The sequence below is a fragment of the Vanessa cardui genome, chromosome 7 (assembly GCF_905220365.1).
Source record: "Vanessa cardui chromosome 7, ilVanCard2.1, whole genome shotgun sequence".
Taxonomy (NCBI): Eukaryota; Metazoa; Arthropoda; class Insecta; order Lepidoptera; family Nymphalidae; genus Vanessa; species Vanessa cardui.
The window spans coordinates 6,422,110-6,449,320 of NC_061129.1; the positions used below are offsets into that span (position 1 = coordinate 6,422,110).

General features: G+C 30.8%; 1 protein-coding gene across 2 annotated transcripts in view; it reads right to left on the minus strand.

Annotated features, from left to right (window-relative positions):
• Window positions 1-312: 312 nt before the first annotated feature.
• Window positions 313-27,211, minus strand: part of LOC124530861 (FYVE, RhoGEF and PH domain-containing protein 4-like) — a 31,619-nt gene continuing 4,720 nt past the window's right edge. The window contains exons 2-9 of one of the 2 annotated variants that reach the window (XM_047105208.1): window positions 18,139-18,388; window positions 17,496-17,582; window positions 16,090-16,407; window positions 15,461-15,601; window positions 7,482-7,695; window positions 2,342-2,431; window positions 2,165-2,217; window positions 313-1,139 (exon numbers count right to left, since the gene is read on the minus strand). In XM_047105208.1, coding sequence (XP_046961164.1) covers window positions 2,177-2,217; window positions 2,342-2,431; window positions 7,482-7,695; window positions 15,461-15,601; window positions 16,090-16,407; window positions 17,496-17,582; window positions 18,139-18,388 — 1,141 coding nt within the window. In that variant the 3' untranslated portion in view covers window positions 313-1,139; window positions 2,165-2,176. The remainder of the gene's footprint in view (window positions 1,140-2,164; window positions 2,218-2,341; window positions 2,432-7,481; window positions 7,696-15,460; window positions 15,602-16,089; window positions 16,408-17,495; window positions 17,583-18,138; window positions 18,389-27,211) is intronic. The other variant, XM_047105207.1, reaches the window with a different exon arrangement.

Genomic DNA, 27,211 nt, shown 5'->3' on the forward strand with positions numbered 1-27,211 from the left:
TAAAAAACTAGATAAGGTTAGGAAAATGTTCTATAAAAGAGTAGAACTATATTCAAATGCTTTCGACAGGTGAAACGTGAGATTTCAGCAGCTGAGCCTAAAATACAAATGGCAAAAGCACTCGGGCGTCATCGCTTGCTATCCAAGAACAACTCCTCTTATTGGATTCGGGAGAAATTTTTTTACACGACCGAGTTTAACAGATTTTTACAGATTTTTTTTCAAATACTATAACGAGTTATTGGGAAACAATTTTAAATATCATCATCCTCATCCTCACCTTTAAATATTATGTATTAATAAAAGAAAATGTATATAATATTTTACAGACAATTTATTTTATAAAATGTTAAGGTACATTTAGATTATTAAGAATAGAATGTTTGTTTATCATTGACAGTATATAATAAGTAAGTTTACAATTATTAATAATTATTTACAAAACTTCAACAATAATATAATAACAATATAATCCGTAAAATAATGACTGAAATTACATTAGTAACATAATGGAATACCTATTTTATACTTTATCACATTCCTCAAAATATCGTTTATATTACGATATTCTAGATATGTTTCAATCGAAGTTCTGATTTAAAACTTTTTAAGATAATTAAATTTTCTAATATTTTTTTTAATTATGATTTATATTCTTTGGAATTATGTTCACGTCGATGTTAAAAGGCCATTCTGCTCGCGTATCGCATTAACTGCCAGCTCCTCTTACGACGCAACTAATAAACAAGTATTCTTAGGAAAATTATAACATCTAACATCCTTACTTTAGCGTCTACAAGTGAGAGAAACATCTTTATCTTAATATATTTGGTAGTAACTAAGCCGCATGGTTTAATAAAAGTGAAACGGCTTTATAATTAGTTAAAGACTCGATTATATCAGATTAAAATCGATTTAATTCATTTATTTACACAACTAACAGTTTCATTAAAGCATTAAGTATCTAATTTACTTTGTAACATTTCCTCAATAAATAATATTGTCTTTGATTTCGTTTAAGTATTGCTTAGTCCCGAAAATAGTGGTTTTATGACCTCATTCACAATACCACGTCGTCCGCCTAAATATCTTTTCTCCCGAACGACGGACCTCGCCAGGTACGCCACGAAGAGAATTATCTGGAAAGGACATAAAACTTTTCTCGTAAATAATATTCGTTAAGTCAAACAAATGTTCAAAACAAACAGCAATAGCAGAAAATGTAACATCAAAACGTTTGAAAGAAGTATCAGATTACATTAAGAATTGAACCAACATTAAAATACGATAATGATAAATAATAATAAATATTATAGAAATGATACAGCCTTTCCCACGAAAGAACTTTAGACTGACAACACTTCTTGAAAGTGTACTTGTTTTTCGAGTAACTCTACTTAACTTGACTCAGTAGATTAGGTAGTTTTATTTCAAAATTGGTCACATAAATTTTCTTCTGCTACATAAACTTATGTAATACGATTGTAGAAATGAAACTAACCTTAATAACGACTTACTCAAAATAATTAAATAGCGTTGCCAGTCAAAAATATTTTCTCATCGATATAGAAGTGACTGTAAAAGATACTCAGAACACAATTGACAATATTTAATAATGCAATTCAAACTCATTAACTTTTAAAGAGAACATTTTTGTACTATTTAACTTTTTTTAAATAGAGATTGGTATTATTTTGAATATTTATTAAATTCAATTGAACCAACTACACCGATATTTAAATATTTTTCTGCTCTACGTAACCATGAAAACTGTTTAATTCTTTATTTACACCTTGTTCCCATAATATCCCATTACCATTAATCTCTGGTTTTGTAGTGTGGTTATATTATGTATATATTTATTCATTTATTAATTATAACGAAATTTTATGGAAAGATATATGAGTGTTATTAAATTGTAAATAAATATATATTGTTCAAACAATTAATTCAATATATAAATGTCATTTCCTATATTTGTGAAATACTTCTCGTATTTCTTACCATCATACCAAAGACATTATAAAAAATATAGATAACTAAAGATAGAATATTACAGAACAAATAAGAAACCATAGACACCCACGGAGCAAAAAAAATGTAGTGATTACACTGATACACCCAAAAATATACCAAATTTGGAAGCGTGCCTAAAAGTACTGACCTAAAAAGCAACTCATGGATGCAACTTCACGTAAACGAAACCATCTAATATACCTGGAGGAAAGATTTGTACATTATTTAACTTAATGAGATCATTCAAAGTGTTAGCTTGGCGATAAGATATGTGCAGGCGTGAGTAGATTTCAAAGATATAACTACATACATATATGTTACTTACATTTGTCGTCATTTCTGTCCGTTTCCGTTGAATCTTGGCTGTCCATGGAAGCCATCGATGTTCTCTTTTTACGTTGTTGCATAAGTAATTCTGAAAAAAGATAAAAAAATATCAATTAGGTATATTTTGTAACATAAATTAATTTGAAAGAATAGTCGTAACCATTGTATGAAAATTTGTAAATGTTTTCAAAACTGTATCAAAACTATTACTCTACGTATCATAGATATATGTACAAAACTGTTCTTTAAAATCAAAATATTGGCAAGAAGCAAACAAGAATTAATTTTAGTATAAAAACATTAATTTTTAGTAAGTATATAAAATAGATCATCAAGCAATCTACAAACCATTTAACTTCAAATGTATATTTGCATGTCATACGTTTAGTATACATACTATATCAGAATCATATAAAATGGAATCGAGAAATAATAAACGTCCCCAGTTATTTCATTTCTAAGAATTAGTGTTTTTGTGTTAATAGACGATACAATCAATTCATGTCAGGGCTTAGATAATTTTAATAATCCATTGTTTTAATTGTTAACGATGTTGGACATCAAACAATTACAGAATTTGAAATTATCGAGGGGCCGCACCTGAGTAGGATGTAACTGATAAAAGCAAAAGATAAGCCGATATGATACTGAAGACTGCAATCTATAAAGATATTTATTTTATTTTTAAAATAATGTCATTGAACAGAAATAGGAAAAGAAATATCTGGGATAACGATTGATAAAAACAATGTTTCCGATTTAAAGAAATGTTTGTAAAGATTTATTTCAAAAATAATTGTATAAACTCCAAGTAAAACAAATAAAAATAAAAACATATTTCAAAAAAATATATACAATGTTCTCAACTTTCTATAGTAAGTATAGAAAGATGAGAGCATTGTAGTTACTACAGTAAGTAGTAGTGTAAGTCCTATATGCCAAAGCTGAATTAAGGATAAACTGTTTGAAGAGAAGGCTTGGAGCTAATTCCACCACGCTACTTAAATGCGGGTTGGGAGAACTAGTAAGTTTCATTTGCAGCTTGCGTAATGTGTAATTTTCACACTATAAGCACTTAATTGGTATACAGGTAAGAATTATACAATTAATCATTCCTTACATCTCCAATACGCTATCGACCTTAGGAATTGGATTGTACTAGCAATCTTCTATTAAGATCCATGTATTACAACCACTGGGTTTATTCGGCTTTAAAAAAGGCTCAAAGGTCAACTTGTAAATAAATACCCCAGAGAAAATGGTCTTCGGTCGGGGAAATTTCGCAAAGAGAAGAAGTAAGTTCTGTTTAAGTGTTATTACAAATGTAGCCTAGTGAACCGAAGGGACCTAAAGGTCGAGCAATCCATTCAGTCTACATACGTGTCAAGGCATCAGTTGATGGTCGACCTTAGAAGAGGAGGGAAGTTAAAGAAATAGGTCAATCGAGGATCGAGAGCCAGCTGCGATATATATAAGATTTATAATAATTAAACATTTTCCATATGAACTAACAGCCCGTACCGGCTTCGCACGGGTTGATATTTTTTTGTTACTTTTTTCCGACATGATTAACAATTGTCTTTCTATTTCAACTAATTTACTCAAAAACCTTAATAAATTATATACTTAACCCTTCCCTCTGTCTATAAGTGAAAACGTAGTGTTGGATTTTATCGCGAACATACAGACAGACATACGGGGCCGGGGGACTTTGTTTTAAAATATCTAGTGACTAGTGATAAAATTTTATGAATCACAATGAAATTATCGACAAAGTAGAAACTAACCGCTTACAAATTTATATAATAATACGGCTAACAAAACTAAACCTGCAAAATTTCAAACAATCGACTCAGCTATGGCGGTAAAGACGGATGGAAATTCGATTGTTATTAAACGGAATTACAATAGAGCTAGCCAAAGGCCGACCACTAAACCGGGACTAAGTTAAAATATACTTGTATTGGATAATTCAGTCACCAGAGCTAACTGAAACGAATGAAACTTTATCCTGCAATGCTTTCACTGTACCAGAGTTGGAATTATTTTGAATACTTATTTATATTGAAACCGAAAACTTATCCTTAATATATTTCGATGTTTATTCAATGCGAGAGTTTGGTTAGACAATTATTTATATCTTTCTGTTCTTCTATTTCCATCTTTCGTTGAAGTGATATTTGAAAAAAGAATACGAGTGTTCGTTTAAATATATTACTAATCTCATAAATTTGTGCAAGTGAAGCAGTTTAATAAATACAACTAACAAGGGTATATATATATTCAACATCTATATCGAAGAAAACATATGAAAAATTCATTTATCCTGGTAGAAACGTATGTGCTATTCATATAAAACTTCCTCTTGAATTACTCTGTTTATTGCTGAAAACCGCATTAAAATCCGTTACCCAGTTTCAAAGATCAAAGTGTACCGACGGGAAGCAACTTTGTTTTATACTTTGTGTTATAAAAATAATGATCATACAGACATTGTGTAGACCTATCAAGTCAAGAGAAGTTAAGAACAATGCAGAGTATTATTCCGTTTTCACCAGTGAGTTAGCCAGTGTAATCAAGAGCAAAACGTCTTAGAAACGTGGGCGGCGCAATTATGATCTCACTATTATTAACGTGCTAATATCTAGAACGAAGATGGACCATTCACGTATTTGCTTTCATTATACAAATAAATATATATGTGTCTATATTAATCTCATCAAAAACAAAAGCTATTATTATGAAACAAACTGTTATTTACATATTCATTACCGTGATTTCATGTGATAACAGCCGATACATAATTACGATGTTTAATTTATATTTAAGATAATAACAACACACTGACGGCTTTTGTAATGAATCGGTAATATCAACCACAATACGTGAATCATGCAAACAGTATATCACTACCTACATGTTTTACTTTAGACAAAAGGCTATTGTATACTAGGAAATGGCAATTGTCGCTTAGAATCGTATGCAGTAACAAAGAAATGCAAAATGCTCGTACCAGTTTACGCTTATCGATAGAATCTGTTTGAAAAGTGCTATTGTGTGACATGAACTTACTAACACGTAACGATAAATGCTTTCTTTTTTTAAATCAGCACGATCTTTAACATTTGGGATATTACTACATAATATATACCTAAGTTAAAAACAAATGTAGTAATTATAAAATCATATTTGTCAATATTTGTATGCATCGAAACATAGCTTTATTTAATTCGCAACTGCGTTGAATAAAAAACGAGAGCGAGAGTGATTGATGGGAGTAAAAAAACTAACTTCCTGACGTTCCCACAGCAGACGCAATGCACATGCAAGTCAACGAGACCCAATAAAAAAGCAGTCATTGACCCCGCGTGCGTCAGTCATGATAAAGAGCCTTGCATTTCTTCCGTCACGTATAAACGTCGGGAGCAGATGACGGTCAATTAAAAAGTTTCTCGTATTTACTATGCGAGAGCTACTGCTATCGAGACTGAGTGCCAGATGGACTTAATAAGTTGCTTTACGAGCAAACCAACTTAAAACAACATTCGTTCATTTATATACTTACGAAAGCGTGTAAGCGTACATTATGTTTACTCTGCGATTAATTCGTAATTCGAACGAAGCATTATATAATATTCGACACATGTAACGTTTCGTTGTTTGTTTACGAGCATATCGAACCTGCGGCAACTTCGGTGGTCCGTGAAATGAACTTTAATTGGTTATAATTACTGAACAAATGAATCATGCGTTGCGGTTTGCGAATTCAAACTGGAAATGCGATCCAGACAAACGTGAACTGTGATTTCAGAAGTGACATAATTCCAACTGACACATGACATTCGCCGCACAACGTGCTATTCATCCCTGATTCCCTGCACTAAAATAATATAAGCGATGCATTGTATGATCTATTCGGATAAATACGATCGACGTGGTTAAACACAACTGTATATTAATTAACGTTATTTTATACAATTAGTATATTATATATTAAGTTATTAGTAGAACCGAGTCGAGGCAGTCCAGTGGATATACATACAGTTAGTGCTTAACCGAAAAAAGCAGGTTCAGATGCACTATAGTATTTTAATGAGCACAATTTATATTTAAAAATTAAAAATAAAATTAAAAAAAAAATTATAATTAATCTTCAATCAAAATCAAATCCACCAATTCGCATTAAATCAGTGGTGAACTAAGTAACAAAATGACGAGGAAACGATGTACCCAGGTTTGAATTATTAACTTTATAGAAATACTCTTTTTTTTAATATCAGAATTATAATTAGCCGTAGAAAACGGGTTCGGGTGAAATATAAAAATGTATCAATGTATTCTGTATGTGCATTTATACTACACACTTTAATTGATTGGAATGCGACTTAATTCATTCAACTAAACGAAATATCCTGCTTGATATACATTGAAGTACGGATTGGAAAGTAAAGTACATGTATACAAAGGCGATTATAGATGAAGAAAAATATACACAACATATAATTTAAAGAGCCGAGAATGCCTTGGAGACACGTTAATCTTAATGCTTGCGGGTTGTAACCCAGGCGAGCAACACATACTTTCCATGTGCTTAATTTGTCTTTATAATAATTCATCCTGTGCTTAGTGATGAAGAAAATCATCGTGAGGAAACCTGCCTGTGTCAGTGGAAAATAAGCCACAAAACTGCTTAAGAATTGCACCGTGTCATATAAATGGGTCATATTTCATCACCCATCTTTAAAAATTTAAAGCCGGTCAATCACGTAAAGTATTATTTATAGATATAACTATTTCCAATAACTTTAAAGCAACTTATAAACCAATATGTAATCTGAATTATATTAAGGTATCGTCTATAGTCATATTATAGTTTGTTTATAGTCCAATCTTTATGATTATTTTTGTATTGCGTTCGGTATAGCTGCATATTCACTGGTATTGGGTGTTGTTATGTTTTTGTTTGAAGCATTTACATTTAGCCAGCCCTACCCCTTTATATATCTGTCTTTCCTCTACCTTAAGGTTGCCTAGAAGAGATCGCTGTGTTAGCGATAAGGGCGCCTGTTGAGCATATTTCTTAATAGTGTATAAATGATTCATTTATTGCTGTATAATTATTCTATTTTGCTATTTACCTTTCTTTTGCATCGCCTGCTCCCACAGCAGAGATGTTATTTCTTCAACCCACACGTTCCTGATCGAAGAATCCCTCGTTTCCAATTTATATGACTTCAGATTCCTTTTTTTGTACCAGATGCTGAATTTGTATTGATCGTGCTCCTTCGCGGTTATGCCGAGATCGTCGACAGGGATGTGATCTTTATATATAAAGAACTCCACTGTCAATTGCTGGAATTACAAATATAAGAAATTACATAATAGAACACACTATCATATACATTTTTATGCTATGTTAGTCTAATAAACATAACGAAATCTATATTTTTTTATATATATATTCAGAGATTACAGCGATCAAACATATGAAAAAATGCGTCAGCTTTATATAGTAGCTTAGATTATATAAATAAAATTTTAATAAAAAGAAAAACCGACTTCAAACAAAACATTATTTTAAAACAAATAAAAATGCCCTAAAAAGTAATAAAAATAATTGCATATTTAACATATTTTTGAGAGTCCTCTTAGGTAAAATGAACTGAAAAATATTAGACTACTTAAAAGTCGATTTACGATTATATAACGTAGTTATAGTTATTGTTATATTTGGAGCCGGTGACAGCCACGGGTACCCGCTTCAACAATCAAAAGAAAGAAATCGCTTCTTTCTTGACCACGAGCCTCTTGATTGACCCAGTATAATATCGTATAAAAGGTAATTTGTAAGAAACATATTTCTTAAAGTATTCTCGTATTGTTTTTTGATAGATATAGTATATATAGGTTGGCTGACACCGACTCCAAATATAGCAATAATTATAACTACATTATATAATCGTAAATCGACTTTTAAGTAGTCTAATATTTTTCAGTTCATTTTACCTAAGAGGACTCTCAAAAATATGTTAAATATGCAATTATTTTTATTACTTTTTAGGGCATTTTTATTTGTTTTAAAATAATGTTTTGTTTGAAGTCGGTTTTTCTTTTTATTAAAATTTTATTTATTTTTTGATTTTAAGTGAAGTTGATGTAGACTAACATTTTATTCTTAATATGGATAGATTAAGCGTGCCGTTTATATGAATCAGAAACTACTTCGGGGACAATTTCAAAAGAAACTTTCGAATAAAGCAAAAATAGATTTTCGAAAATGCGGCTTTAATACGTCATGCGACATAAACTACAAGGTACCACCCTCGAATGAGCTGTAATCGACCTCAGTAAAAAAACTTTGCAAAAGAGCTATTCGTATGCTATGTCGTACATCATATGACATCACATCATATACACAAAATTTGATTAAAGACAGTAAGAAATTCTGTCCCAAATCGCACCCTAACTGTAAGCCGTTTAGGAGTTCCGTCAATACATAGTATAAAACAAAGTCGCTTTCTCTGTCCCTATATCTTTGAGACAACATCACATACATTACTCTGATCCCAATGTAAGTAGCTGAAGCACTTGTGTTATGGAAATCAGAAGTAACGACGGTACCACAATCACCCAGACCCAAGACAACATAGAAAACTAATGGTAATCTACATTGACTCGGCCGGGAATCGAACCCGGGACCTCAGAGTGGCGTACCCATGAAAACCGGTGTACACACCACTCGACCACGGAGGACGTTTAAAACTACGCAACGGATTTTGATGCGGTTTATTTTAATAGATAGTGTGATTCAAGGGGAAGGTTTGTGTATATAATAAATGAACAATATAGTAAAGAAACACTGACAATTTTAGAAGTTTGCAATGTGATGTCGTAAATAAACAAATTCTTTAGTATATTTAGTATCAGTTTTGCACCCGTGAGAAGTCGGGGCGGGTCGCTAGTTAATTATAATATTCGATTTTGACAATTACATGAACATAACCACGTTCCGGAAGGTGATTTAAATATCCAAGTAACCCATAAATAAAAGATTCGACCGAGTATTGCTAACGTGCTCCTCAGAATTGTTCCGTTCCCTCCCGTTCCCTTAATTTGTCATGAATCCTATACTCAGAACCTTACCAAACTTTCAACAAACTACCCTTAAAGTATGTCCTTTATATTTTTAAAAGATTCATCAAAATTGTGCCAACCAATTTTGAGTTATTCACCTATTTATCGCGCACAGACATAATGCAAATTTAAGACTTACGTCGTTTTCATACGGATACCATCATCGGAAAAAAATAAAAAAAAAATGGGACCCCACGGGAAGCACTACCTTTCAAACAAAAAAAAAATTTTCAAAATCGGTCCACCCAGTGAAAAGTTATGAGGTAACAAACATAAAAAAAAAAAAAAAAAAAAAAAAAAAAAATACAGACGAATTGATAACCTCCTCCTTTTTGAAGTCGGTTTAAAACGGTACATATATCATTTGGAACGATATTTTCATGGTTCGCAGAAAAAAAATTGTTATCAAGTGTGTTAATATATTTGCGTTTCTTAATCATGATGAGCTGTTATAAATTGTATTCTTTAATCATTTTTATGACTAGTAATGATTGTTCGCAAAACAATGAAGTTATTATTTATATATTATGTTTGAAAATATATGTTTTTTCACATAGGTATTTTTTTTAAAAGATTTATCCAATGAATAATTTGTGTTCTATATTCGCCCGTTTTTCACATCCCTACTTTGTAGGTAATCAAAATTAAGTACCTACCGGGGAATATACAATACGCACGTTATAATTATGACACTTAGATAATAAAGATAATGTTCTATAATCGATAAACATGGATCGAATGCATTCAAGCACTTATTTCCTATTATCATATTGAAAATATAAATATTCATAGAATTATATCGAGTGGATATGTTAAATATAGCAGAGTGAATGAGTTACGTGCTTCCGGTGTCGTCGAACGTCTGAAATCAACCGCGCGTGGTCAATTAGCCGTTCCGCGGTATTAGCAAGGACAAACATCGCTATTTTACAACTTACAAATATAACACGTACTTCTACCAAATACTTAGTTTTTTTTAACCTAACCTAACCTATACCCGGGTACGTGGTCACCACCGCTCATAGACAATGGCGCTGTAAGAAATATTATTCATTCCTCACAACCAGCGCCACCAACCTTGGGAGCTAAGATGTTTTGTCCCTTGTGCCTGTCACTCACACAGAACACAGCAATACTGAGCAATGTTGTTTGGCAGTAGAATATGTGGTGAGTGGATGTTACATACCCAGGCGGGTTTGCACAAAGCCCTACTACCAAGTAAACTTATAAAAGTTACCTTTAAGTATAAATTATAATCATATTATGTGATGATAATACTATTCGTTTTTATACTTATTCTTAGACTTATTAGTTAGGTAACCTTGTGTGTGTAGCACAGTATCATGGAAGGTACGCATGCTTCATTTATGGTTATGTTATATCATGTTTGTGTGTGTATGTGTTGTTTGTTTCATTTATTTGTATTACTTATATGATTATAAAAAGTTTATATAACCGTTATAATTTTGCAAAAAGAATTGTTTTTCACAGAGAACAAAAATAAATGGGAAGGTATATAGTAGGTTTAATATGTACAGTTAACTTACAAACAAAAATATTGGATTATTGTTATACTACAAACCTGATTGATATGAAACTGTCACAACGATAACATAGTTCTATATTTTTAATAGCATTACATCAATAAAAGAATTTTTAATTATTTTTTTTCAAATCATTCGCAAATGTTTATATTATTTTAATTATTTCAGTAAACAAATTGACTTCCTGGTATTAAGAGGGCTACTGGCTACGGAAGATATCTAAGATGTCATATTCCTTGCACCTATTGTAAATTTACACTTCGATATAATAATCGGTAACAGCTATATAAAGTACATCAAAGTTAAGTGAGGAGGTGATACCGGTCTATATACATCTTTTTTTATTATTATTTTAAAAAGTAACGGCTTTATCTAATTTAATGAATACTTTGATTTTTTTACGTCCTATCATTTTTAGGGTTTCGTAAATCTATTAAAAAACGTAATCCTTACAGGATGAATCTTGATTTGTCTGTACGTTTGTCACCGTATCTACCAAACATAAACACGATTTGAATTTTTCTATGAATGCACAGTTTGATTACCTAATGACGAAACAAACTCATGACCTGCATATACAACAAATATTGTGCCATAATGAAAATTAAATTAGATTTTATTTTTATAATGAAAATTTATAGATAAAATAAAAGAAGAATACATGTAAAAAATATGACATTATATATCATAAAAGAAAATGGTAGCAATACATAAATATATAATCAACTATTACTACGATCAACGTTATAAAATAGCATTTATTTTTATGATATATTTGAATATTATATCGATTAAATCGAGACATAATTATATATAATATGTACATGTACATTTACATAGAACTTATTTCAAGCCTACATAGTACATGGAGATAACATACGGAACCTAGAAAAGCCAGTCGTACGTAATTTCTCCGTCTACGAAATCATCTTCCGACGCCAGTGAGGCGCGTCCGCGTAATAAACTATTTTTGTAATATCTGCCCAGTGTCTTATTATACGCTACGTTAAATGGAAGCGCTTTTATAATATAAAAAATATATATCACTTATAAATTTCTTACGCAAATTTCTTTCCATATCGTAAAATTAAATTTAGAACGAAAATTAATAGGCATAGCAATTCATTTTTAACGTCATCAATTATTAATATATTACATAATATGTTAAGGTTCTTAATAACATGTAATTATATTGAAATTAACGATGACTGATTGTAATTAATTTTAAAGAATAAATGTAAATTTTAAACCCGATAACATTGTACATAAAAGCAAATACATATTTTGTATAAAGGTTTATAAGCATTATCTTATTAGCGCCGGATTTTCTTCAGCGGGTAGTCTTTTGTAAACAACTCAATAAAAAAGCAACGCTTTCGCTAACAAAGTACAATAATTTTAATGTTATTTTCAACTATAATCTTTAAAGCTGATTAAACGTACGATACAACGTGGAGTCGAGATAGCCCAGAAGATAAGGTGTCTTTATACAGAAGGTTTAAATTAAAATCTGGGAAATCTATGAGCTATTAAAGGTATCATCTCTGCGATAACATCCTGCAGAGACTTTTTACTTCCCTAATTACTTAATTTATGTCTTATCGTAGGAAAACATTAATATAAACTTTATGGTCCAGTAATATTGCTAGTTAAAATTACCTCGTAGAATCTATATTTTCTAAACAGGATGTATGAAATTAATTCTACACAATTTTCCTAAAATAAAATGTGTAAAAAAACGTATAATATATTCTTTTCTTCACGGCAGAAGTAACATTGCGAATAGGTTAACTTATAAATATGTAAGTTTTGTGTTTTTTTACTAAAGAATGCAAAAATTGCTGGACGCATTTTGATGAGATTTGAATAAGAGTTCATTATTCTCTGACTCAGTTATAATACCTTCTTACAAGACTACGAAGGCCCAGATGGTATCTTGTGTTGGTAATAATTTTATTCAAGAGGTCACCTCATGTAATTCGCGTTGTATTATATTCTTTAAAGAGTACAGCGACCATAGTATTTGACACCTCTCTATTTGCCGATACCCCTGCTTGATTGAGCTCTATCTCATAAAACACCTTCTAGTCTTTAGGCGAATGTGATACATTAACGAGCTAATACAGACCATTGAACGTGAAATCGTTTATTTTAATGGGATATATTATTATTATTTTAATTAATGGGATATGACAAAAGTAAAATTTTAAAAAGATCGAAGTCATAGAAAAGTACATTTTTACGATTAATCGCGATATTTCAAACACCGTATATTAAAACATAACAAGAAAATTATTTACATTGTTATCAGCAACGAATTCAAGTGTACTCTTTAATATTTTATAATTTAACCACATTGATATTTGACTTTATAAAAGTTATTAGCGACAGCCGCCTGTTGTATTGTCTGAGTGTACAAATGGTTAGCAATATTAATAGCGATTAATTATTATTTTATATTAAGAGTATAGAAGTTGATGTGCTATAAAACTATAAGGTATTAACTAATATGTTAGTACCTTATCCATTAAATCCAAACTAACATTATAAATTCAAAAATAGGTATATTTCTTTGTTGCTCTTACATGGCTATACGACTGAAGCGAATTTAGTAAAAAATATTTTATTTTATTTATAATTATAAAGTAATATTAAGACGAAAGTTTTATATAATATTCGATAAGATAAAATCTTGAATTGTAAATATTATTTAATTAAGTAAATATAAATATTGAGTAGCATTTAGTCTATTCATCCTCTTATCTGTAATACTGACTACTGTGGGCGATACAAAAGTGACCACAATTGAATGCTAATTTTTATTGCAATTTGATAAGCGTCGATTCATAATGAAATGATTCATCGCACAGTAATTTTTGTTGTCTGATAATTATATAAAATATAATATTTTTTTTAATAATTTGCAACATGATTTTAAGTTAATTTGCATGAAGGTTTTATTGTACCTAACTATATCTATAGTTAAAATAGTTGAGGATTATTTTTACGAAATAAAAAAAAATTACATTGCAATCATTTAAATAGCAAAGTTACAAATGAAACTATGTTCGTAAATAGACTACGGAATACGGTCACAAACCTTGTGAGATTTTATCCAACAAATAACGTACACGATTTTATTACTATTTTGAGATTCTTTTCTATTTGGTGGTAGGGCTTTGTGCAAGCCTGTCTGGGTAGGTACCACCCACTCATCAGTTTTTCTACCGCCAAATAACAGTACTCAGTATTGTTGTGTTCAGGTTTGATGGTGAGTGAGCCAGTGTAACTACAGGCACAAGGGCCATAACATCTTAGTTCCCAAGGTTGGTGGCACATTGACGAGGTAAGGAATAGTTAATATATCTTATAGCTTCATTGTCTATGGGTGATGGTGACCACTTACCATCAGGTGGTCCATATGCTCGTTCGCCAACCTATACCATATAAAAAATATAAAAAAAGATACCCATTTTAATTTTGATAAATTAAAATACAAGCAACAAAATATTCAGTATTATTAAGACATCAAATATCAGTATTACAAATGTAATCAGTAAAATAACAAAACAATTTTAATGAATTAATTACAAGATTTGAACGATTTCTATTTACTGCCTATAACAGCCCTTTATCTCGAACATTGTCAATCGTGTCTTCCGATTCCTAAAGACGTCAAAGACATTATCATGTCTCAAACATAAATCATATTATCGTTTCCTACGACAATTTTCTTAACTCGCTAAATTGTTTAAAAACTTTCGTCCTATAAATTTTGATATTTGAAACGTTTAAAACACAATTATTATAATAATCGAGTTCCATTATATCGAAAATCGAATTACATTTTAAAATCAACCGAATTGTTATTTTATTTTTGCTTTCTAAGATTATTATTTCAATATTTAAATTGAATTTTTTACAAACTCATTAAAATTGAACCTGTGAAAATTCCAAAAATGAAGTCTTAGCAAATTTTTACGTTATAAAATAAACCTACGTTCCAAATTTTCGTTTTCTAGACTTTTGGCTGCGCATTGATAAAACCAGTCAAGACAAACGTCTTTATTAGTACAGATAGTAGTATACATACATACAACTACAATATTAATAAAATATGATTGTAATAAAATTTCATTCGAACATAAAGTCCACAAGTAAAGACTTAATTGTGAATCAAAATCAAAATGAAGTATTTAATCAATTAGGTCCATTTCACAAGATTATAGTCGGTGTTAAGCTACCTCCGTTTCTCAATATATTTTTTCGAGAAGAACCGACAAAAAAGAGTAATTATTTTCAAAATTAATTCACATAGGTTTGCTTAGTAAATAAATTTGAATTTATAGATCCTAATGTAATTTAATACATCCGAGAATGTGTTGAATGTATGTTCGGTATCAATGTATGTAGGACCAATATATCAAGACATTACTGACCTTCCGATAAACCGCAGTAATGAGGACCAACTTATCAAAGAGGAATATCCTCATCAGCTGCCGGCGCCGGCGAGCGTTGTCCATAGCGTAGAACTCATTTTGACGCAATAGGCGACCCTGGTTTAGAAGGTTCAGATGTGGCTGCAAAAGAACGTTGACCTTTTAATAATATACCGAATGTATTATATTTTTATTGCTAAAAAATAAGCACTTAGTAACATTTTCCGTTGGAATATTACATAATTATGCCAAATTATAAATTCAAACATTTTTGATAATAAGCCTTCTTTTTAAAAGATATATATATATATAAGATTAATTCTGTTGTATAGTGAAAAAAGGTTGACTTGCAAATATTTTACCCAAAACATCGGAATTACAATTCAACGGGAAAATACTGCTAACATTCTTGCTACCATTCCAAACTGTAATTATGTTTTTGGTAAATATTTTTAAAGTTTTCTTCGTCTAACTTATTTATATTTATTCTTATTTCAGTGTCGCAATAAAGGACAATCCGATGCTAGTACTATCTTAAATTATTAAAAAAAATAGAACAACTTTAAAATCAAATTAAAATGATAGCTATAGTTGTTAAAACCGGGTATAGGTAATGATGTTTAACTCACCGGACAATCGGTTATGTTTTCTAACGCCATTATTCCATCAACAGCTGTTAAGACGCACTCAATCATAGTTTTCGCTAGCTTTAAACTTTCCAAAGGCGTTTCGTCAGCATCGGATGACTCTCCATTACTTCCCCCCGTTTCATCACTGTCCACACTCAACTTAGAAATTCTCGAGTCCGACTCGCACCTCTCGTTTTCGTAATTCGTATAAGTCTTAACGAGATCATCCAAAAATAATTTATACCTGGGTATCCTTTGCACTGGCTCTAATAAATAGCTCGAAAGGTCTAACCTATCACCTAATTCTAATTGTCGTTCCTGCAAAACAAATAAGACAATGAACATAAATTTAGTTACATAACTCCCGCCGGCGTTATCAGGATTCTGTGTGCTACATATTCTGGAATTTATGTTAACACACACACGAATATGTCGTAACACTCACAGATAAAAAAGGCTTAATAATTTTCGTAATTATGTCTGCAATTCATACGTTTGTATCTCACTCGTCATTACATAGTATAGTTGCTTACCGATGCCTGTATGCTATATATCTTTAAAATTAAGCAACGGATTTTGATGCGTTTTTTTTTAATAGATGGACTGATCCGAGAGAAAAATCTTTCTCTTCTCTTATGTATAATACATGGGCAATACAGTGAATAAACGCTGACAATTTTAGAAGTTTCTAATGTGATGTTGTAAATAAACAAATTCCGTACTATAATTTAGAATCAGTCTTGCACCCGTGCAAAGCCAGGGCGGTTCGCTAGTACTATAAATAAATTTAGACATACTGATTCATTGCCTAAGTATCGAATGCCTTTCACTGACTTTACTGGAAATTCGGGTCGAATGATATGTGATCGCCATCGGGTGGGATAATTGGAGCAGAATTTTATCCGAATAAGTAGACTGAGAAGTTTGTTAGAATGGAAATGGCGCGAGACAACGTATTAACTTTCACTCTGCTGGTGTAAATTATTCATTAAAGTACTCTTAATATTGTCAAATAATATTTATGGGTTTTAATACGTGCTTGCGGCTCGAGTAAATATAACGGTAAGCCAACAGCTCAAACAGAAATTGCTATTTCATACACCGTAAATACAGAAATGAGGAAATAATAGCGATCACGCTTCGTCGTGATATAAGCATATTTACGGGATATTGGTAATGTCATCGACCTGCGTTTTCACCTTCGGTTCTTGAGATAATTTATATTCAAACCATTCAATGTAATACTCGTAAATAAAATGTATACAACCACATTTACCTTAGAGAAAATATTCTTATTATATTTTATAACGTTGTATCAAAAAATGAATTTAATGCTCACGTAAGACTTATGAATATTATAATACAATCTTAATACGAATGTAAAATGTAATGTAAAAGCTACTTACTTGAAAGAACTGTTTATTTTCAAACACCAGTCTAGTTGCTCTCTTATTATTTCTAGAGTACATCACGTACATATTGAACCTTGGTTCCTACGAAATAAAACATACAATGTAATAATCTTTATACATATATTAAATATGTATGAATATGTCTAGATAGGAAACAGTTATTAACCAGGCATTCTACCAGCTAATACTGTGCCTTGTAATGTTGTTTTCGTGTAAGTGGAACGATGCGATTTAAGACAAAAGGATGCCTCCAGCTCTCAAATCATTGAACTTTATTTCATTTCTGTTTTGCGTCGTTCACCAAAAAGTCACAGCACTTTCTTACATTTTTTTAATGAGACATCAGTTTATATAACTTAGGAAATTCGTGCATGGCTAACAACATAACTGGCCAGCCGTTAAAGACCCACTACTTTACTTTAAAAACTATCTTCGATATAGAAATACGGATAAAGAAACGGATCTTTTATAATGGATAGCAAACAAAGCATGGAATCACGCACCACACCGGACCGTGACACCATTTTTAACGATTGTTTTAATTGATTATTCGCTCACTGGAATTTCTCGTTTTAAATATACAATCGCCGTTTCAGAAACCGTAACAAAATTTATGTTCGCATTTAAAAATACTTACGAATCTCCGAAAACACTGGCCAAGTTTTCTGAGATCGTTTTCGCAGTCTCTTAATGCCGGTAGGAACTCTTCGCCGTGGAAGCGGCATATTCGTTCGATATTGGCAAATATGTCCGCTTTCATGCCTTTAAGCGTCGGTGGAATGTCTTCCTTCATCAGCACTGGAATGTAATCTTCTACGACATGTCTCAATCGTTCCACATAAACGTTTTCTGTATGCAGCAACTCGTTTACGCGTTCCATCAAACGTCTAAAAAAAAATTAAAATATTTTGACCACCAATAATTTCATTTAAATTCTTCATCTCTTTAAATTATAAACAAAATGAGTTGGCATAGTTTCGATGTTCCTTTAAACAGTTACGACATTGCGTTTGAACTATTTTAGTTTTATAATAAAATCGATTCACTGCATCTAAATATATCTACTGTACGTAAACACAAAGTAACCTTGGCATCCGCGACGCCTGAGCGTCTATTTAAAATGAACTTAGCGACCTCAGTGAAAAATACGGAAGAAGTACGGAATCATTTCAAATTTTCGTTATTTTCATTAATCATTTCAGTTATTTCTTTTCAATTGGATGTCGTTCTTAATTTAAAATTCATATATATTTTAATTGAAAAATAATATGTCATTGCTTAAAAACCTGACAAAATCAGACTCATGCTTTTGTTATATGGATAATAGTAATTCCCCAATAACTCGTGAGCCATTTCCTTTTGATGATAACGGTACATATATCAGCATACGTTTAATAACAACGATTTCCGGATACGTTGTTTAATGAAAATGGAATTTCATTGATACAATAAAGCTACTTATAACAGAGAGTGTAGTAATATTTTATGTTTATTTATGTATATTATGTCACCGTAAAATTACAAGGACCTAGTTTATAATCTAGATAGATAGTAAACTAGGTCTTTGTTGTCCAACAGAACTCGTATATAATTCATAATTACTTAGGTTAGAATAATTTATTGCGTTTATAATTAATATTATTGACCCGTTATATAAGAAAATGCGATTTCAATAATTTTTCGACAATTTAAAATATTGCTAGATTAATCATAAATGATAATCGTTGTTTGTAAGTAAGTACACGCGATGTAAGAATAAGCTTATAACGCCAAGTTTCCGACTCCACAAAGTCAATAAAACCTTTTTGGGGCGAGATTTATATAACAAAATTCCGCAGATATTTTTAACTTCTCCAATTATACATACAAATCGTTTGTACACTAGATTACATAGATGACAATAAAGCGTGATACTAATACTTGTTGACTTTATATTATATAAATATAATTATATTAAAATAACATATTGTACCTCAAACCTTAGAAAAGAGTAAGTACTGAGTTTCTTAATCTACATTCGGAACCGGTCGTAGTTTTACTTAATATAGTTCTGTAAATTGACGATTCAAAAGGGCTTGTAAAGAGCCTACTTGAATAGAGAATATTTAGATTTTGATTTTTGATTCTGATCATATGTTAATGCCAACAATTATTCGGTTTCATATATACTTTCATGATGTTTCGGAACTTGTAGTTGACCACGTATAAACATACATACATACACGACACATATATACACGTATCGTCATCCACCAAACTTAACTTATACAGTAGTTCAAATGAATTTGTAATGTTGCCAAAACAATATTACGCACCGAGGTGACATCAAGACAATGATACAACAAGTCAAAATATACACGACCAAAACCGTATGATTTTTATATTTTTATAATTAAAATTCATATTATTTCACAATAGTATAAAAAAAAACAACAATTATAATTATTTTATAAAAAATAAATAAAAAATCAGCTCTTGATGTAAATATTACTTAAAATAAATACATTATCGTTGGAACCCTTGCTGAACAAGGTTATAGAATTTATAATAAAAAATACAATTTTACTTTTAAACAGTAACACATTTGAAACTTATAATCAAAAAAATATTGAGGGACAAGTACTAGATATTCTAGAAGTGATCGTTAAATTCATAAAGGACTTAGACTTCATTGTATTTACTTATTGCAAATTTGTACTGTTTTCAGTAGATAATACTGAGTTCTTGTTAGAATAATAAACATTTCTCAAACATCAATTATTAGTGGATTCGCCTTAGGATATGTGGTCACCACTGCCCATAGGCGTTGGCGCAGAAACGTTTACCATTCTTTACATCACCAATGCGCTACCAACTTTGGTAGTAAGGGCCCAGGTATCCCTTGAGTCTGTAGCTGTAGTTACACTAACTTACACACTCAAACCGGAAAACAACAATATTACTGGTTAGAGTTGGAATATTTGGTGGTACGTGTCTTTAAAAATGTTCTTGAATAAAGTACATACATTTTAATTATTCATTATTATATGTATTGTCCTAATGTACTGCCGGTTGTCAAATACATACACGTCTTGCATTTCGACAGACATTCGTTTTCTTAAAACATTTTCCTTTGCCGTCGAATGTTTAAGGAATATTAAACACATATTTAGCCCTCGGATATTTAATTATTGCTTAGAATTGCAGCAGCTTCATAGACTTATATTCACGCAGGGTTACTTTTCGAAAGATACCCAGTACCTCTACTAGTAGTTATATGAGATTCTAGCACACTAAAACCGATATGATACCCGTCATCGGCACGAATCGAATTCGGATCAAAGGTCGTTTCGATATAGTAATGTATTACTTTGTTAACTGACCTACCTTAACATAACTAGCACTGTTTCTACAGATTAAATTACGTCCTAGTTAATATTTGAAATTCGAATGTTTTAGGATCATAATTCCAAGAGCAGTGTGCTTTATAAAATAAAATGTTTATTAAATCATTAATTAATTTTAACTACTTTCTATCTAAAGGTTTTAATTATTTCATAACATAAATAAATCAAATACATAACATAAACTGAGCTTAGAGACTACAAAATATTAGAATTATTCAGTAAATAAAAATTAATAAATTTATTTAAATTCCTCAATTACATAAAATTTAAATTTTCTAAATATTGTATATTGATAGTACTTTGCTAGGAATAAAAATACCGAGTTAAAATTCAATTGCATTAAGGATACGTTAGTGCATAGAATACGAGTAATAACAATTATTTATTAACATAAATATATATATAAGATGGAATCATCTAGGCAACGTACTTTATAATATATATATAAATATATATATAAATTTGTAAGTGTAAGTGTGACTATACAAAGAATATGTTCTTGTTACGTGCATGTAAAAGTTATAACAAACATTGTACAGAATTAGATATATTTAACTCAAAACTTAGCGAATTTAAATTTAGTTTACGTCATATAGTTAAATTATAGCTGTTTCACTTGCATTCTGTGCTTTCTGTTTTTGTTTTTATTTTTAATATAATATGTCATATTTGTATTAATTTTAAGTGGAAACTTGATTGATTTATGTTTTTCTTATATTTGTTTTTTTTTACTATTAAGTGTAATTATAATTGTGTGTTTCCCAAAAAATAAATAAATAAAAAATAAATAAATATAATATGTTTATTAAAGGAGTTGATTCCTTATGGAATATGTTTCGTTATGAAATAATTATTGTTACATTACATTATTCAAAACCAAATATGGCATTTAAAAAAAATATATTTCTAAACATGGTGCTATTTTCCCACAGCTGGGCAAAGGACTCCTCTCCTTTCATTAAAGTTATATAACATATTGTAATATGATATAATACATATATTTAAGATTCCATAAAAGAAAAAGTAGTCTACACTCTAAATAAACGCTCGCACGAGTTTGAACTCCCAACCTTCAGATGAAATCCACGTGTCCTATTCACTTACATAAATTAATGACAGTCATATTGCAACCACTTTTTTAACATAATTTTTATGTCAAGTACGGTATGATATTCCGCTGGTATTTATTCATAAGACGCAAGTGAACATCGATTGCAAATAAGCCAATAATGAAACACGTGACTGGATTTACAACTCCATTCTATTCTTGTCTACTTTATCAATTGGTATTAACCATGTTATTCTTTAGTGTCAATTTCATATAAGTTATATACAATATTGTAGCTATAATATGGCCAGTTGCTGCTGTGCACCAGAGCCTCGGTGCCAGATGCCCTCTAAACTAAGCTTAGAAAAGAGTGGGTCAGCTAACACACCAGCTGCTGAAGCTAGAAAAACGAGACACTACTCATGCTTTTCTTATCTATAATTTTAAAACACAACATAAATGAAAGAGGTGGTGGAAGGAAGGGATGAGGACCCGATTATTTATCTAAGCACTTTGCTTGCCTACCTACCTACGTCACTGGTTATATACATGTGTATACGAGATCGGTCTGTTGGACAAATTTCTTTTTACAAAGCATATAATGAAACTCTTTAAATGTTATACGTAACGTATTAGGTATGTGCATATGTGTGTGCGCACACACTAATATATTCTCACCTCGAATTCGAAGAGACGGGAAAGAGTTTAGTTAGAGAGCACAAACTTTACATGCTATAAGGAGTATACAAACAAGTTGACTTCCAGTCTTCTTTTTTTTATTTGCCCGAACTAGTATTCGAATCCGGTCATCGAAATCGACATATAATCTTATAAATATATAAGTATTTTGGTTTTTGAAACAACCCCCTAATTAGATTGACTTAGGATATTCAAACTATGACTCATATCATTAAGAGAACAGATAGTGACTACAGAAAAGTTTAATAATGACTTAACTACAAGCAAGTTCACTACTTATACAATCATTATCATTAGACAGCTATAAGACAATAGTTATAAGCATTTTTGTAAACAAATATTGATTACTCCTTTTTCAATTACACATATAACAATTTTTCTTTTTTTAATGTTTTAGGTTGGCTGACGAGCATATGGACCACCTGATGGTAAGTGTTCACCATCACCCATAGACAATGATGCAGTAAGAAATATTAACAATTTTTTACATCGTCAATGTGCCACCGACCTTGGGAACTAAGATGTTATGTCCCTTGTGTCTGTAGTTACACTGGCTCACTCACCCTTCAACAATAATAGTGAGTACTGTTATTTGGCGGAAGAATAACTAAACTAACAAGATGACTATATTTGACTTTCATTGCATTAAGAAATTATAAGATGAAACGCAAACTAATACAAAATGAAGACGTTAGCTAGTATTTACGAGTAATACAATAAAGTTTTTTCGTTACGCCACTTTCACTTACGTTTACATAAAACGGTTAAGATATTTTATGAGTTACATAAGGATGTATGTACATCGGTTGGAATTTGCTGAATACCTATACTGTTATTGAAAGTCTTAGGATCGAATAATACCTAAAAGAATAAAACAGACACCCTTAAAATATCATAATAACGAATCTATAACTTTTTTCACGAATATTACAAACTGAAAGACAGTTACTATTATAAGCTTTGACTTAAAGGCGTGTTATAAAAATCATCTCAATACTGCTGTAGTCATACATATTTCAGGTTTTATTTATAAATGTTAATAATAAGAGAATGTATTGGCAATGAGTAATGTTGCGTCAGTTTCAAGTAAATTAAAACATTAAAAACTTTTTTGTATAGACTTTATCATTGCACATACTTTATCATTATTTTCTTTTACAAATTAATTTAATTAGATTAAGAAGTTAATGTTTAACGAATACAAATATATAAATATGGCGATCGAATTAGGTAAGATTTACTTTTTAGGTCACCATTGCACTAGATCAATGTCTATGACAAAAATATTAATGTGCGACCAACCTTGGAAACGAATTTTTGAGTCCCTTGTGTCTATAGTTAACCAGGCCCCCTCAAGATAAAAGAAACATTGAAAGTTCACCAGACACAACAATACCTATGTATTGTCCTGTTTGAAAATATTGCTGTTTGCCGGTATAATATCTAACGAATACCACCACAAAGCTGACGAATACCAACTACGACCAGAGACTTCACGAGTATATTTCTAGTAACGTCAAAACACCAAGGCCGAGAATTGGTCCACAACTAGGATTCGTGTCTTCCATTTATAAAATGTATACTTCGTCTGTAATATACTTTTGAACATCTACTTAATGCCTGTATACCGTCGTCCTTTTAAATTAAGCATTACCTGTAAAGATGACGTAAATAAATAAAAAATATATCTTTTTTCGTACAAAGTCTACCTCCTCACAAATCCCCAAGGGTTACGATTTTGAGAAATACTGTTTATTCTAACTCTGAAACACATTCTCTGAAAACACTTGGGAGTTTAAGTCCTAAAAAAGTTTTTACAACTCACAAAAGACATAGATTATCAGTACCGATTAAAAATTACATATTTATATATAACATTAAAATCCTTTCATAACTTTAGGAGATTATATCATTGCGATAACATACAAATAAACATTTAATATCCTAATGGTAATCGCTTGTTTCATAAATTGGTTTATATTTATTTAAAATACACCAGCGTATTGCAATTTCATTTATTGTATTTAATAGTTAGGTCTAGGTTCACCATATGTCGCATGAAACATACATTAATAAAATATATACCAGTAATTGTCAGCTGACCGCATTAATCATCTGTATTATTACTAGGTACTAATTGTAAAATGAAGATTCAAAAGTGCTTGTATAAGCCTACTTGAATAAAGTTTATTTTGATTTTGGAATTCAAATTTTGATCAAACCGATTTTAATCAAATTCAGTTCAGCGGTTGGGTAGTTAAAAACCGACAGACAAACAGAGGTACTTTCACATTTATAATATAAGTATAAAGGTTTAGATCTATACTTTTTACATTAGAGACTTAATTCGATATAGAAACTTAATCGCGCATTAGTCCTTTACAAATCTTTAAAACAGTTTACTTAAACTGTTTATTGTGTACCGTGTAAAGTATGATACGCTATGGATACAAAACGAATTTTAACGCACCAATTTGCATATTCAAATTTCCTTCGAAAATACAATTTAAAAGGAAAGTTATTGTAGAAACACTAATTGTATGAAGATAAAATAAAAATATATATTGTTAAAAATATATGACACACGCGTTTGTATTTCTGAACATCATTGCAGCAAATTCGATGTTATATATCTCGTTAAAACAAACGAAATCTACTAAAACTGAAGGTTGCTTGAAGCCATTAGTATTACTATAAAAATCCCAAGTAAGTTTTCTAGTCGATTCTTTAGTAAAATCAGAATTCCGAACCAGTAGTAACTTTATTTAATCTTTATAAAACGATGATTCAAATGTGCTTGTCCAGAGTCTACTTGAACAAAGTACATTTTGTTTTTGATCTATCTCCCGGCTAAGTAATCAGCTTGAAGTTCAAAAGAGCCCGAAAGTAACAATCGAATTAGGTCTATTTAGTAAGTAAGCAAAAACAACTGTAAAGAATCTATAGTTATCTCTTGCTCTTATCCTAAAATGTGCATGGGCAGTGTTAAAATTATGCATCATGTGTTTAGCTAAATTTCTTCTGACACGTAATTTCCTCGCGTCGTTTTATTTCTCCAATGAACATGAGATTATTAAAAAGCATAACTTAGTCAAACATGATTTAGTATAAATACAAATTAAATACATGAAGATTTAGTTAGTCCGTATTGTTTTTTATATACAACGTGTTCCAACCGCTGTCCGCTGTCTATAGAATTCTTACACACTTTCAAGTTTCAAATGAACATGGCAATTAGAATAAGATTAAATTCCACTCACTGGATTATTCACTTCCCGACTTCATTCACATACAAGTGTAGGTAATATAAAACGTATTAAAATCACTTTGAATAAGTTAAATATAATATATGTTGCACTATTCACAATTACGTTAAACACGGTGTCAAATACTGCCTGCGCTTGCTGAAATATTTAACCAATGACAGGCGACAGAAATTCGAGTAATTATATGATGCCACACCGACCTTTACAAAATTGTGTTTTTACAATTCATTATTTTAAAACGTACATTATCATAATTATGGTACTTGCGAAAAAAAATAATTGAAATTCTAAATTCTGTGTTATCTGTAACATTTTAATTTTATGTGTCGTATAGTTCTTTTTAAAACTGGTATATTTTAATGATAATATATGTACATATTTTGTGCTATACCTTCAACAACCAAGATGTGCCTGTGGAGAGAACGTCATATTAACTTCATCTGTCTCAACATATGGAAAACCGTAAGTGTTGAATGTAAAATCCTCTAAACATGCTCCTCTAAAAGAAAGGAAACCTGTCACTTGCGAGACATTTAGAGGTTGTTAAGTTTTCTTTTTTAAAGTTTAATTTCATTATCATCTCATTATCGTTATGTTTAAAAATAGTTATATTTTATCAAAAACAAGAACTTTCTATGAAATTTTCTTTCGATGCCATCAAATTACTCGCAAAAGGTGTAACCAGTATGAAACCTTAGTCTCGAAGTTTACTTTGAAGAAAATGATCAAATACGGTTATTAATAGATAAAAAAAATTAATAATATTGAGTCATTTTTCATTCATTATATTAGCTACACAGACGTACTGTCCGCGCCGCTTTTATATATTATTGACTTTTAATATTAACTAGACTTATGTCATTTCATTGTGTCGGTATGTTTTTTATGGCCTGGCAACATCACTATTTAAACTTTAGGATCGCAAATTGATGACAAAAAGTTTGATTTGAACTCTACAAGGACGACCTCAGTTACTCGGAATTCGTTTTTGTAGTGTTGTCTCCCTTGACGTTGTAAGACATCGTGGGATTCTGTAGGATTTTTAACTAATTGTCACGAAGATATGTTATATTGAGATTGTTCTGTTGTTAAGGTTAGTTTACCTGCGCAGGAGAGAGAGCAGCAGTTTGCTTACAATATATGAAGCCTACGTCACAACACTATTGTGTCACTCATAACAGCTGAGAGGACCGGGGTTGAGATACAAGCATAGGAATCGAACAAACGGACAAACGCCTTTGGGCAGGGTTTCGAATGATGCTTAATACCCCGGACTGCTACTGAGGTTATGTTCAAAGAAAATCATTACAT